Below are 14,054 nucleotides of genomic sequence, written 5' to 3'. Positions count from 1 at the left end.
TCCGCTTTCTCACGTGTCCTGCTTTCTCTCCCCCTCCCACATGGCTGTCTGCAGAGGTACAAAGGGGGGGGGGTGCTGCTTGCCTGCCTGCCTGCTCTTTCTCCGGGTACATTTCCACCTGAAAAAGTGGTTTGGGCTCCGGGGGCACCCAGAGGCCACTGTGGCAGCTGAGAATAGGGAGATGGATGGGCTGCTAGCTTTGCTTAATGCAAGGTCAGGGCAGGGAGGGGGGCTCCTGACACACACACAGCCAGAGCCGCTGCCCCCCCCCCCCAGCAAGGAACGGGTTAGATCCTCTTTTGATGGAGAGACCTCCCCAGCACGTGAAGAAAGGCTCCAGCGGACGAGACCAGGAGTGGGTCTCACTGTCAAGAAGGCGGCTTCATACTGCTGAAAAGCAGGCAGGGCTACCCTAGAAGAGTCCTGGGAATTGTAGTTCGTTCAGAGTGCTGTTGAGAAGCCTACGGAGAACCGTGTTCCTCCTGCCACTACAATTCCCAGAGCGGTTTATAAACCAGACCGTCTTCCTAGGGAACGCTAGGCATTGTAGCTCAGTCTTGCGCAATGGGGGAATCTCAACTCTAAGCGCCCCGAACTACAGTTCCCAAAAATCGGGGGGATGGGACAGCAGAGCCATGCCTGCTGAAAGTGGGACCAGAGCGCTTTAAAGGGATGGCGCAGACGAGGCGCAGGAGAAAACGTTTCCCAACAAGCCCCGTCCGAATAATAATTCTCTTTTCCTGTCTCCTTTGAGCAAGTCCAGGCCGGCAGAGAAAGCGAGGGTCTCGGCAAGCCCCCTCCCCTCCCCGGGCGCCCTTTCATCCCCCAAGACAAAGAGCGACCTCCCTCAGCCCCTCTTTTGTCTCCGTGCGGTGGGAATGCCAACCCTCCCCCCGCCCCATTCAGGCGCCCGGGCAGGTCAGAGGCCACCGAAGAGGGTCGCCCGGGCTCTGAATACCCAGCTCATCCCCTCCTCGCCCCTGACTCGGGGGCTGCGAGGCAGAGCAGCTGCCACCCCCGGCCGCCCCCCACTTCTGAAAGAGATGGATGGCCTGTCAGGGAGGGAGGCAGCAAGAGCCATTCAGGTGTGCCCCCCAAATTAAGGGGGCTGCCTTTGTTCTTCCGAGGTCCCTGCTTGAAACCTTTCCATGCCCCCCAAATACATTGTCGGGGGGAGGGCAAAAGAGTGTCGTAGGGGCATGAAAGAGGCAGGTTGCTGCTTTCCTTTGCGCAGGCACACCGATCTTCCGCCTGTCCGGGGTCTCCAACGTGGTGCCCGCGGGATCTTTCCCTCCCGGGGTCGGGGGCTCCCTGGAGGCACGTAGTCGGGCCCTGGCGAGGCTGCACGACCTTCCGATGATGCCCGAATGAGGAGACCGCAGCGCCCTCTTCCCAAGCGGCCCCGATGCGAAAGGACAGCCGGCCCGCGGAAGCCATGACGGGCCGGGGAAGCTGGCCAGCGGCTGAGCAGCCCGAAGTTCCCCTGGGCCAGCTGCGGCTTCTCCCTCCTCTCCCCACCCCCAGGCCGACGCCCCCTGCAGCCCCAGGCCGGGGGTCCCCGCTCCCGCGCTTCTCCGAACAGGGCTGCTGGCCCAGGCTTGTCCCGGGTTACCCGCGGGGGGCGCCTCCGCTTGTTAACCCCTCTCCCCTCCCCGGCCGCTGGTTGCCATCACTTGGCGAGGATCACAAAACCCACCCCCGACCTTCCCCGCCCCACCTGCGCATAGCAGCAGCAGCAGAGTCCTGTGGCACCTTGAAGGCGACGCCGTTTATTGGGCAAGGAGCTGCCGTGGCCTCTAAGAGTCTCTCCCTGGGAGTTCACGGAAGACATTGGGATCCGGGGGTCATCTAGCTCAACCCCCTGCAATACAACCTTCTTCGTCACCGCAGAGAAGGGGGAGAACAGGTGAGAAGGAAAGGAGACGGGGGAAACAGAACAAAAAGTGGCCATTGCCTTAGTAGCAGCGAGAGTTTACTGGCGGGAGGGGTGCAGAGTCCAGTGGTGGTTGATAACACAGAATTCTTGGCATTGGTAAGCCCATCCACGCACATGGCAGGGTTAAAAAACATATCTTCCTGCAATTCAAGGCCCCCCCGCTTTTCTCCAATGGGCCGTCTAAAGGTCGGCTGCAGAGTCCCTGCAGGGGACGGGACTGAAATGCGCCCCCCCCCTCGCAGAGACTTTTCTGTCTCGTTTCTCCTGTCCTCAGCTCGGAGGGCGGGGCCGGCCCGCTGCCGTTTTTGCTGCAAGGGGGCGCTAACTCCTCTCCATCTGGTAACAATTCGCCTCTGCGCATGCAAAGAGTGCCTGGCCAGCAAGCGGCGCTCAGGCGCAACCCTAGGCCAGCCAAGAGGTTTCAGAACATGCGCCCCACAGTGCCGGGTCTGCTGCTGGGTATTTAGACCTGGAATAGCTGTAAGCTGCTGGAGGAAGGGTTAGACCCCGCTTGCTCCTAGAGCCCCCCTGCCTCTGGGCCCAGACCAGAAACAACTGCCTTCCACCTCGCTCCCCCCCCCCCCGCCCAAGTGCAAATGGGCTCCTTCCTGCTGGCTGCCGGCCCCCCATAGAATTAGCAGCTCAGGCAGTTCCCAAGAACGCCCTCCCCCCCCCCCGCTTTGCCCCTCTCTGCCCCCCCCAACCCATGTTCTAGAATGCAAATGCGGGCAAAGCGGCCTTCTCCATCTCAGTGCCCCCCGGAAGCTGCTGGACTGCAGCTGCCACTACCCCTGAGCAGCCGCAGCCCAGCAACTCCCAGAGGGCACCAGGTTGGGGAACCATAGGAGTTGGGAGGTGCCCCCAAGGGCCATCCAGCTCAACCCCCTGCAATGCAGGAAAGGCAGCTGAAGCACCTTTTAGAGCCCTCCAAGGAAGGAGACCACCACCTTCAGGGGAAGCACAGCTCCTGCTCTCAGAAAACCCTCCCTAGGGTTCAGTCAGAACAGCCTTTCTGGTCAATGGAACCCATTGGTTGCCATCATCTCCTCTGGGGTAGCCGAAAAGCCGCCTCCATCTTCCCTGGAGCAGAAGCAAAGCCGGACTATTCCTGGCCCAGCATCCTCTTCCTTCCCAAAGCACCTGCAAGCGAGCCAGGATCTTTGCTGAGCCAACATTGTCCTCTGGAGGCCACGGCTGGCACTGCAGGGCCATCGCAGGCCGCTGGGCTTCTCTGGGGTCCCCTCTCCCCCTGGGAATACCCGGCTGCCTTTGCGCTTCCCACTTTTTCTGAGCAGGACTGAAGGCAGGAGTGTGGCTCCATTTTCCCAGGCTGGCCTGTATCACCAGAGATGTCGGGTTCCTTGCCCTTTGAGGCCTCTCTCTGATCCCGAGAAGTCCTACGGCACTTGAGACCTCACTGCTATTGCAGGGGGCAAGCCCCCACCCCAAGGAATAGGGGGCCAGGCAAGCCATGCCTCTGGCCATATTGCTTCTCCTGGCATCTGCTGCCACACAGAAGCGCTTCCCAGGGAAAGGGAGCATAAGAACGCGAGATCCCTGCTGGATCTAGTCCAGCATCCTCAAAATCTGCAAGCAGGACCAGAGCACGAGATCCCTCGGCCCTCCAGTGGTTTCCAGCAACTGAGAAGCATCTTGAGAAGCATCGGTGCCTCCAGCTCTGACGGCAGAGCACAGCCAGGAGCCCTTTTTCAATTAATGTGCTTAAAAATAACACCGAATGAGTGGTGGGAGGTCCGAGAGTTAGGAGAACCAAGGTGGGGGGGAAGAATCACAGAATAGTTTAGCTGGAGGGAACCCCAAGGGTCATCCAGTCCAACCCTCTTCAATGCAGGAGGAGGGAGAACATAAAGCTTTTCGTCCCCCGCTGACAAAAACTGTCCCTTCAGAGCTGCTCTGTCCCAGTTTTTGGGGAGTGGGATCCCCCTGTCCAGCTGGGCTAAACCAGGCTTTCTGAAACTCTCCTCACTCACCACACTGTGAATATCCATCTTGCCTCTTTATTCTACGACAGGACACAGAAAGAAAGACTGAGATACAGACCTAACTTGTTTTCAGGTAGTTCCGAGTTCCTGATGAGCTGCTTGCCTGCGGATTTAGACCCTCAGTACCCAGCCTGCGCTCTATCGTTCACCATTCAGCGAGATATTCCAGAAGCCCTCCATGATCCCCACCCCTTTGCCCCCAGCCTCTTCCAATCATGGGGGCACAGACCCCCAAATCCGCCTTTCCCCTCACATACATACAGCCTAATCCTTCTGCAGAGACTTCCCATGAGCCTTTTCTCCCCAGCCTCAGTTTCCCGCATGTAAAATGGAGTCTCTTGCGTCTCAGGACGGTGGCAAGGATGAGCTGCCATCCTGAGACCTTTCGGGTGCTTGAAATTACACACACGTTATTCGGAGTAAGGAAACCCACAAAATTATCCCACAGGGAATAGTTGCTACTCCCCCAAAGGGGGGTCCCACTCCAGCCAGTCCGGGAGCCGGAGTGGGGGGCAGCCTCAGAAAGGAGTCCCAGCCCAGGGGGGATGTGGGGCTTGGCCACCGCCAACCTGACCCTCACCTGCTTCTGTTGGGTGACTGGGCAGAGAGGTGCCAACCCTCTGCAGGACAGCAGCAGGTGGAAGGAGGAGGGCATGACTGTTTGGAGGGCCCAGAAGTGGCCAGAGTGGGACCCCGCCACCTTCAAGGAAGCCCAGCCCTGTGATGAAAACGGGAGCACCAAACCCCCAGAGAAGGGTGCAAATGGTGTCTCCAAACAGGTTCAGAAAGCAAAGGAGACTGGGCGTGGTTTGCCCCCAACCTCTTCCCAGAGTCACCCACAAGGCCTGCTGCCTGCCCCCCCCCCACTGCAGACGCCCCTCATTCTACGCACCAAGGCCCAGCACCAAAAGAAACCTGTCAAGGAGGCAAAGAGATGCAGAGTCAGGAGTGCCAGCAGCCCTTCCTTCCTTCCCTCTGGGATTCTGAATTCCAGGTGCCCTGGAAGGGAGGGAGTTCTGCGGCCGCACCAACCGGGGTGGGGGTGGGGAGAAACAGGAGATATTTCTGGCCTCCTAGCCCAGCATCCCAGGAAAGACCCCCACCCCCAGGCTACTCTACCACCCCACACCCCCTAGGGGCTCCTGGAGGGCTCTGGGGCTCACCAACCGCTTTGAAAAACTGTCCAGACTTTGCCCCTTCCAGAACGGGGGAAACAAGGCAACGGAGTCAGGAATGATGGCGAAGTCCATGGCGCCGGAGGCCAGGGAGGGGCCCTTTGCCAGGAGGGGTCCCGGGGGCCCCCCTCAACTCAGGCTGAAGGCACATCCAGCAGGGAAAGGGAGGGGCAGGAGTGGGGCTGGCCTGTCCCTGGCTGGCAGGCGCTGTGACGGGGGCTCCTCCAGGCCTCTCGCCAGCCCCCCCAAAGCCCTGCAGGGCTCAGTCTGCGGCGCTACGACGTGTGGCACTGGACATTGTGGCGCATGGGGTCCTCAAAGTCGTCCTCGTGGTGGAAGCCCCTCTCCTGGAAGTGGGGCTGCGTGAAGAGCTCCCGCAGCTCCACCTCCTCGGTGTCTTCTGTGGCCATCACCTCTTCGCGGGGAGGGAAGAAGGACTGCAGCTGGCGCAGCTGGTGAGGGGGCAGCCAGCCGGGGTCCGGGAACTTCACCTGGGCAAGAGAGGGGGGAATCAGGGAACGGTAGAGCTGGAAGGGACCCCAAGGGGTGCAGAAATCTCAGCCAAGGTATCCCTGACAGACCTCTGCCTAAAAACCTCCCACGAAAGAGGGCCCACCTCCTTTGCAGGGAATCCGCCCCCCCCCCAGTCTTTCCCTCAGAAAGCTCTTCCTTAGAGGATACGGAATGATAAGATGGGAAGAGCATGAGACTCTTAATCTGAGGGTACTGGGTTTGAGCCCCAAGTTGGGCACAAGATCCCTGAATTGCAAAGGGGTTGGAACAGACCCACCCCAACTACAATTCCATTAAGAATGGAGGATGACTGGTTTGTAGCAAGCCCTCCCTCCCAGCCCCCTGTCCCTCTCGCTCTGGATTAAGCCTGAATGCCCCCCTGCCCCCCCCCCCAGTACCTGGAACTGAATGATCAGCTTCCCCCTCTGCGTTGGATTTCGGTAGATGGGCATCCCTTCGTTGGGGATGCACTTGGCCTCCCCAGGTTTGATGATGGTCCCTGAGGGGCAGAGAGAGGGCAGAGTTGGGGAAAGGGGCAGGAAAGGGCCGCCAAAATCATCAAGGGGGTGGAGAGGCTCCCCCAAGCAGAAAAGTCTGCTGCTGCCCCTGGAGCTTCTTCATTCACAGGAAAGGCCAAGAAGAGGGGACAGGAGGGAAGCTTCTGAAAGTACACATTTGTGGACAGGAAAAAGGTTTCCTCCCTCTCTCATGACACTGGAAGTGGTGGGCATCCATTGAGAGTGGATGCTGGGGGATTAGCACAGAATCCCTTGATGCCACAACCACAGGCGGAAGTGTTTTCAGTGAGGTCCGCCATCAATTGTCTGTCTAGAGAGGGAGTAGAAGGTGTTATGCTGCTCTGTGCCTCAGAATCAGTCTGTAAATGTTAGTCAGCCACATTCACACACACACACAAACACACAATTCATGTAAATATGTTTCAGCATACCAAGTAAAAGTCACATTATTTTTAAACTCTATCTTGCGCAGTCTTTTCTAGGAGAGAAAAAGAGAACTATTAAAAAGGGTCAAACGACCCGGGGCAACTTCTGCACTACTCTGACAGGTATAATTACTACACTTCACGTGGCTCTGGAACTCCCTGCCACAGGAGGCAGCACGGCCACCAACCTGGACGGCTGTAAAAGAGGATGGGACAACTTCACAGAGGAGGAGAGGGCCCTTGATGGCTCCTAGCCAGGAGTCAGAGGCAGCCTTGCTTCAGGAAAGCAGTTGCTGGAAATGGCAGGAGGGGAGACAGAGCTCTTCTGCTCAGGTCCTGCTCCATAATGGGCATCTGGTCAGCTACTGTGCAAACAGGATGCTGGACCAGCTGGGGCTGATGTTCCTCCTCCTTTCTGATGTTCCCAGGCCTGGAGGAGGAGGAAGAGCCCGACGCAAACTTCTTCTCCACCTCTCAGAGCCTCACTTGGGCGCCCTCAGAGGAACCAAGGCCAGGGCAGGAAAGTCCACAGACCTGGCAGGCAGATGCCAAACACATCCCTCCTAAAGCCTGGCAGCCCCTTTGTGACTCAGAAGCCCCCTCCCAGCATTTCAGGCCCTGCTTAAAGCAAAGGGCTGTTTCTCCATTCCACTCTCATGGGCAGACGTGGCTCCTTCTCCCCCCACAGGCCCGGATCCCCTCTCCCCGCCTGCGCTCACCTGGCCGCGAGGAGACCAGCAGCTTCCTGTTGTCCAGGGTGTGGATGATCTGCCGGCAGCCGCACAGGGCGTCCACCAGGCTCACCTCCCTCTTGATAATGAGGTCGCTGCCCTGGCGCTGGAAGATGGGGTGCATCTTCTGGTCCAGGACGATGACCACGTCGCCAGGCTCAAAGCCGGGCATCTGGTCGCCTTCCTGGTGGAAAGTGATCTTCTGCCGGTCAGCCATCCCTGCAGGAGGGAGGAGAGAGCTGCACGGATGCCAGAAAACCACCACCCCTGACCCGGCTGCCTTCTATCTCTCAGTCTCCTTCTGCACTGGCTTGCTGGGCTCTTGGCATTGTTACAAAGCAGACACTTAAACGATTAGGACATTTTATGTGCTTTTACACTGTACTGTGAACTCGGGGCAGAATTCAGCGGCCCGGCTGCTCACAGATACAAGGTGGTCTGAGCATATAACCCCAACCCTGGCCCGGTTGCACTAGCTGCCAATTAGTTTCCAGGCCCAATTCAAAGTGCTGGTTTTGACCTATAAAGCCTTAAATGGCTCAGACCTGCAATACCTCAGGGATCGCCTCTTCCCATATGAAACAGCCTGGACCCTGCAATTGTTATCTGAGGCCCTTCTCTGTACACCTCCTCCATGAGAAGTCCAGAGGGCGGCAAAACGAGAACAGGGCCTTTTCTGCAGTGGCTCCCTATTTGTGGGATGCTCCCCTGGCGACTTCCTTATAAACCTTTAGGCCCTTAGTGAAAAAGTTCCTCTTCAAGCAGGTCTTCAGCCGATTAAACCGTATATGGCCGTTTGAAAGTGTTGGTAGGAAAATATACTTTAATTTTTATGCTATGCATTTTGTGTTTCTATGATGTAAACCACCCTATGATCTCTGGGTGAAGGTATGCCAGGCTTATAAACAAAATCAATAAATAATTGGGGCTTGGGCTTACGTTTTATAAAGGCCGGGAGCCAATCTGTGGCACAGGGCATCTCATAAAACAGGCCCCTTCCCACAAATGAAAACGACAACAGAAGCTTCCCTGCTCAAGTGTGCTTTTGAGGCCCCTCTCTGAACAGCATTTCAGGGCTGCGTGACAAGTCAATCTTCCATTTCTCAGAGATGGTTTTGTGCCAGGCGGGGGTGTGACCAGATGGGGACTCTTCATCCCAGGCAGAGGCAACCAGGCTTCTGCAGGGCTTGGGAGGGACTGATTCAGCCGGCCACCCCCCCCCCCACCGTGGAGCCAAGCCTACACAAAAATCCAGCCTACTCTCTGTCCTTCTATGAGCTCTTATGTTCTTCCCTCCCCACCCCCTAATTCTGCCTGACAAAGAGTTCTGGAGAACAAAATTCAATTAAAACATCCATTTTTAAAAAAGACTTCAGCAGCTTGCTGCAGTTTTGTGACGTTTTGGTTGGTGAAGCCATTTTGAGAGAAAAAGTGGTGGCCCAGTGACTAGAGGTAGGACCAGGACCTGGAAGAGGTCAGGGTTCGAATCCCGACCCGGCCACAAAGCTTCCACTGGCTGCCTTTGGGCCAGTCACCCGCTCTCAGCCTGGCCTGCCTTGCAGGGCTGTTGTGGGGGTTAACTGAGGAGAGGGAGACCTGTGTCTGCCACCTGGAGCTCCTTGGAGGAAAGGTGTGATAGAAACCCAACAAACGAACGAAGTTTGGGAGGCCTCGCTTTTCTGATGGGCCAAACGTGGCTCCGTTTTCTGCTTTAAAAAAGGAAAGCGGGTTTTTCTTGTAACCAAATCTCTTTAGACCCTATTAATTCTGCTCCCTTTCCATCCTGGCAGACAATGCCCAATCCCAAAAGGTGCAGGCCAGCTTCTCACTTCCTGGCATCAAGAGAGATACAACAAACCCCGAGGAACCAGCTGACCCCCCCGTTTGCCCCACGCTGCCACTGCTGGGCGGACAGGCTCTGCCCCTGCCTTGCTGCTGCCAGCCCTGCGGAGAGGACCCTGCGGGGCTCCCTCACCTTTGTCCAGGTGGACGTTGAGGATCTTCTTTTCTCGGATGACCTTCCTGCCGTTGCAGGCCAGGCAGCGGTCCAGCGCCCTCAGCCACTCCCCCTGGCCCTTGCACTGCGAGCACATCGTCTGGATGTGGTGGACCATGTTGGGCCCCAGCTGGTGGACGATGACCTCCACGCCAGAGCCGTGGCACTTGGGGCACCGCGTGTCCAGCCCTTCCCTGCTTCCACGGCCTGGGAAGGAAACAGAAACGGCTTGGCGTGGGAGGAAACCGCCCCTGATCTGACAGTCTCAAGAACATCAGGAGAGCCCTGCAGCTGGATCAGGCCCAAGGGGGCCCTTCCAGTCCAGCCTCCTCTTCTCAGCAGCCAAATGCCCTTAAGAAGCTAGGAATCCAGATAGACTGCCTCTGGACCTGGAGGCTCTACAAAAATCTAAGCAGAGCCTGGCTGCCGGATCACGCCAAGGGGGATTCGACTAACCCAACATCCTGTCGTCCCCCCCCCCCAGGTGCCCTAATGGGAAACTCCTAAGCAACTCTCCCTTCCTGCAGTTCCAGCCCCTGGGATTCAGAATCATTGCTCCCTCTGACTAGTAGCCCTTGAAGCCCTCTCCTCTTCTATGAATTTGTCTTCTAATCCTCTTTTAAAGCCGTCCACATTGACGATCCTCACCGCCTCCTGCGGGAGGGAGTTCCATCACCCAAAGGAGCCCCCGCCACACACTCCTGCCTCCTCGTCACTCACCGTTGCAGCTCTTGCAGATGACGGACTTCTGCAGGGAGAGTTTCCGCGTGGCACCATTGTACAGGTCCTCCAAGGTCACCGACAGCTGGTGGACGGCCGTCTTCCCTGAAACAAGGAGGCCAAAGCATCAGAAACCTCTTGCTGTTCACCCAGGAGCTACCGTTTGTTTATTTGGGGCCTTTTGTGTCCTGCGCTTCATCCCAAAAGGCTCCCGGAACGGCTGACATACAAGCAAAGCAAGACCATTCCTCCTTGCAGGCTTACAGTCTTGTTTGGAAAGAAAACCCACCACGGCACGCAAGGGAAAAGGGAGGGAGGGAGGAGGGAGGGAGGAGGAAAACTCAAAACCCAGGCACCAATTTCTAAACAGTTGTTCCTAGAATGAAAGTTGAGTTAATTTTATTCTGTTTCAGTATTTTAACTTTTGTCTGTTTTAAAGTAGGGTGGTAGTTTTTTTTCTTGATTTTACTGTCTTAAGTCACTTAACAATCGAAGGCTTTTAACAATCAAATGGTGTGTAAATTTTATGAAATAAAGTAAATAAACTTAAGAATCACTGACAGGTGGCCACCTAAGCTCTGCTTTAAAACCTGCAAGGTAGAAGAGTCCACCACCTTCTGAGAAAGTCCTTTCTACTGTGGAACAGCTTGCACTCTCAGAAAGTTCTTCCTGGTGATTAGTCGGAATCTCTTTGCTTGTCATTTGAGTCTACTGCTTTGGGTCCCACTCTCTAGGGAATCCCCACTAGGGCGGATTGATTCATTTATTGGCATCTGTGTCCCACGTTTTGCTCCCAGGAGCTCCAGGTGGCTTGTATATTTTTATTGTAATGATCCGTATGTTTTAACAGATCAGGTATTTTATTTATATGTCTAAACGTTTAATTGGGGTTTTTTTAATTATTGCTTCCCACCCCTCAATGCTTTTACCTGTTTCTATTTTAGCTGTAAGCAGCCCTGAATCACCCTCAGTGGGATATAAATAGGTGTTATAACAATATGGCTCTGCCCAATCTCATTTAATCCCCACAGCAACAACCCTGTGAGAGAGGTGGGGACTATCCCAAGGTCACACCCAGCGAGAGCTTCATGGGGAGGATTTGAACCCAGGTCCCCCCAGGCCCAAGGCTGACACTCTCAGCAAGTCTGGCTCTCACAGAGGGGCCTGTACGGAGCAGCAGAGGGGCCTATGCGATATCACCCCCCCTTTGCCCACCCAACGCCCCCACCTGTAGGCTGCTGAGAAGTCCCCAGGGCCACATGGCAGCCGTCCTGAAGCTGCAAAGCTCCCTGTCGGCAGGAAGGCAGCATTTCTGAGAGGGTTACTCAGGGCAATTAGGCAGCCGGCAAAGCCTTCCCAGAGATCCAAGGGGAACAGGATGCAATTACTGGGAGCTTGGATGGGGGGGGGAGGAGGAGGAGGAGAGTCACACCCTTCACCCTGGCAGGAAGAGGAGGACCAGAAGGACAGCCTCGGCCAGTCTAAAGGGGGCACCAGCACAGCCCCCCACCCTACGGGTTACATCTAGCCACCAAGGCCTACTCAGAGGAGACCCACTGAAATCAAGGGACTGGTGCTTATCCTCCTTATGACTACTGTGGAGTTCCCTCCGGAGAGAAGCGAAACTGGCTCCCTCTTTGTTATCCTGCCGCCAGAGGCTGAGACCTTCCTGTCCAGACAGGCCTTTGGGGCAGGCGATGCAGATCCGCTGGGCAAATCGCTGCAGCTTAATGACGGGCTCTATCTGTGTTCTAACTATTGCTTGCTTTTATTACTCTGTATTCTAGAATGATGTTGTTAAATGTCAGAAGCCGCCTTGAATCCCAGGCAGAATAGGAATACGTATAGTAATAATACAAAGGCGTTTCTAAACGTCTTTTCAGATCTTTGAGAACCTCTCTCCAGCAGCATACGCCATGTGGGTATTTAGTTGTGATCATAGCTGTCAACTTTTCCCTTTTCTTGCGAGGAATCCTATTTGGAATAAGGGAATTTCCCTTAAAAAAAAGAGAAACGTTGACGGCTATGGTTGTGATTCCTGCACTACACGGGGTTGGGCTGGATGGCCTGATTCTACGCACCATGCAAAAACATCCATCCATTACAACAACAACAACAGTTCAATCCAAAACAAGCTCAGCGACACATCCCTCCTTGCTCTGTGATGGCAGGGGTCCAACTCAGTTGCACCCTGGGAATCAATGGGCCTCAGTGAGCCTATCCGTGTCAATGGACCTCAGGAAGGCCAGACCAGATCATCGGCTCTCAGGGATTTGTTTTGGCCAGGGATGGGGGATCTGCGGAACTCCAAGACGTTGTTGAAGCCCAACTGCCACCAGCCCAAGCAGCTAGCGGGGCCCACGGGGAGGCATCACATCTATTTCACAAAATTTGCCCTCAAAGAAAAGCCTCAGGAGGTTTACAAAGAAAGGAATAAAATTTATCATCAAAAACAACCATTTGAAACATTCAAAACTAAAATCAGGAATAAACTAAAAACAAGCATACACCAATGTTCTACATGTCTGGATACAGGTTTGTCTAAACAAATGTGGTTTTTGGGCAGGTGCCATAAAAAATGCAGTGACGGTGCCTGCCTGACGTCAAGAGGCAGGGAGTTCCACAGAGCAGGGGCTGCCACACTGAAATATTGATGTGGAACAGGTCAGTGGTGAAGGGGTGGGAAGTGTGCCTTTGGGGATCCCCACACCTGGCTTAAGAAAGAGTCCCCTCCCTCCGAACTACCAAGCAGCCAAGTTTCAGGGTGCTGCTGCCATCCCTCAGTGGGGGCCCCGTTCCCACACCCCACTTCTCCCTTATGGCCCGTGAACCACAAACTGCCTTCCCAAAGGGCAGGTGGCCACAAGATTCATTTCTGTTTTTCCATTTTCACGATTCATTCTATACAACCATCTCAAGGCGACACCAAAGATTATTCAAAACACTTAAAAACAGCAAATAAATTTAGGACTCAAAGGCGTCTGGGTGAGAGCTTCTTGAGCAGGAAAGTGGAAGATTCAATAAATAAATGGCAATGGAGCCTGACTCTGCTCCTCCAAGCACAGCCTTCTCAGCAAGAGCCTGTCTCCCAGAGGAAGCAAAGCCCCCCCCCCCCCGCCAGGCCAGCCCCCCTTGCCCCCAGGTACCTCTCCTCTCCACGCGGGGACCGTGGGTGCGGGGCCCACCTCCGAAAAACAGGTCAAAGATGTCCATGGGGGGCCCGAAGCCGCCCCTGCCGCCTTCCTTCATGGCCCGCTCCCCCCCGCGGTCGTACATCGACCTCTTGTGGGGGTCCGACAGCACCTCGTAGGCCTGGGAAATCTGCTTGAACTGGGGAGGGAGAGAAGGTGTCGAATGAGAGGACGGGAGAGCCGGAAGGGACCCCCAGAGGCCATGTAGTCCAGCCCGCCCAGCCCAGCCCCCCCCCGGCACCTACCCTGTCCCCCTCACTGGGGTTCTTGTCTGGGTGGTACCTCAGCGCCAGGCGCCGGTAAGCGCGCTTGATCTCCTCCATCGTGGCGCAGGGCTTGACCCCCAGCACATCGTAGTACCCGGTTTCCTTCACCATCTTCCTCGAGGCGGCTCAGCGTCGCGCAGCGTCAAGTCCCCCCGGCCTCACCCGTCCAAGCCCAGAGCGAGCCCTTGCCCTAGAGAGAGGACCTGGGGGTCATTCAGGAAAACAGAAGCAGCTCTTGTGAAAGCCCCAGGATGCTGGCTGTCAAAAGATCCGAGAGGGAAAAGGACAGTAAAAGGATAATGGCTGGGCTGGCTCCCAGAGAGTCTTGCTGGCCTTCTTCCCCCAAACAGACACCTGTCAGGCAGGTGGGGCTGCCAATGCCCTGCTGCTGCGGCTTCCCAATTAAGAGTGCCTCCTCCTCCTCCTCTCTCCCTTCCCTGTGCGGACGGACCGGTTGGAGGAAGCAGGAGGGCGTGGCGGGGCTGAGTGCGTCAGATCCCAAAGGTGCTGATTACCTGGCCCGCCTCACAGGGCGAGCGTGAATGCCTCCTGAGCCCCGGAGGGCGTGGGACAGGAGCTG

At 56.1% G+C, this 14,054-nt stretch overlaps 1 protein-coding gene and 1 long non-coding RNA gene across 2 annotated transcripts; both read right to left on the bottom strand.

Moving 5' to 3' along the window:
• Positions 1-1,749: 1,749 nt before the first annotated feature.
• On the bottom strand, positions 1,750-2,500 carry LOC309331059. Its single transcript, XR_014151713.1, has 2 exons — positions 1,977-2,500; positions 1,750-1,852 (listed from the first exon to the last, which is right to left on the bottom strand). It is a non-coding gene; the product is annotated as an uncharacterized lncRNA (long non-coding RNA).
• Positions 2,501-3,938: 1,438 nt separating this feature from the next.
• LOC309329928 (dnaJ homolog subfamily A member 1-like) lies at positions 3,939-13,825 on the bottom strand. Its single transcript, XM_081841169.1, has 7 exons — positions 13,454-13,825; positions 13,164-13,347; positions 10,018-10,122; positions 9,277-9,504; positions 7,290-7,520; positions 6,026-6,126; positions 3,939-5,605 (listed from the first exon to the last, which is right to left on the bottom strand). The coding sequence occupies exons 1-7, from the start codon at positions 13,583-13,585 to the stop codon at positions 5,390-5,392; spliced, it is 1,197 nt and encodes a 398-aa protein (XP_081697295.1). The 5' UTR covers positions 13,586-13,825; the 3' UTR covers positions 3,939-5,389.
• Between the last annotated feature and the right edge of the window lie 229 nt (positions 13,826-14,054).

Source organism: Podarcis erhardii (genome assembly GCF_964252035.2).
Source record: "Podarcis erhardii genome assembly, chromosome: 15".
Classification (NCBI taxonomy): domain Eukaryota; kingdom Metazoa; phylum Chordata; class Lepidosauria; order Squamata; family Lacertidae; genus Podarcis; species Podarcis erhardii.
Note: the sequence above shows the minus strand (reverse complement) of the source record. Positions and strands in the feature narration are given on the sequence as shown.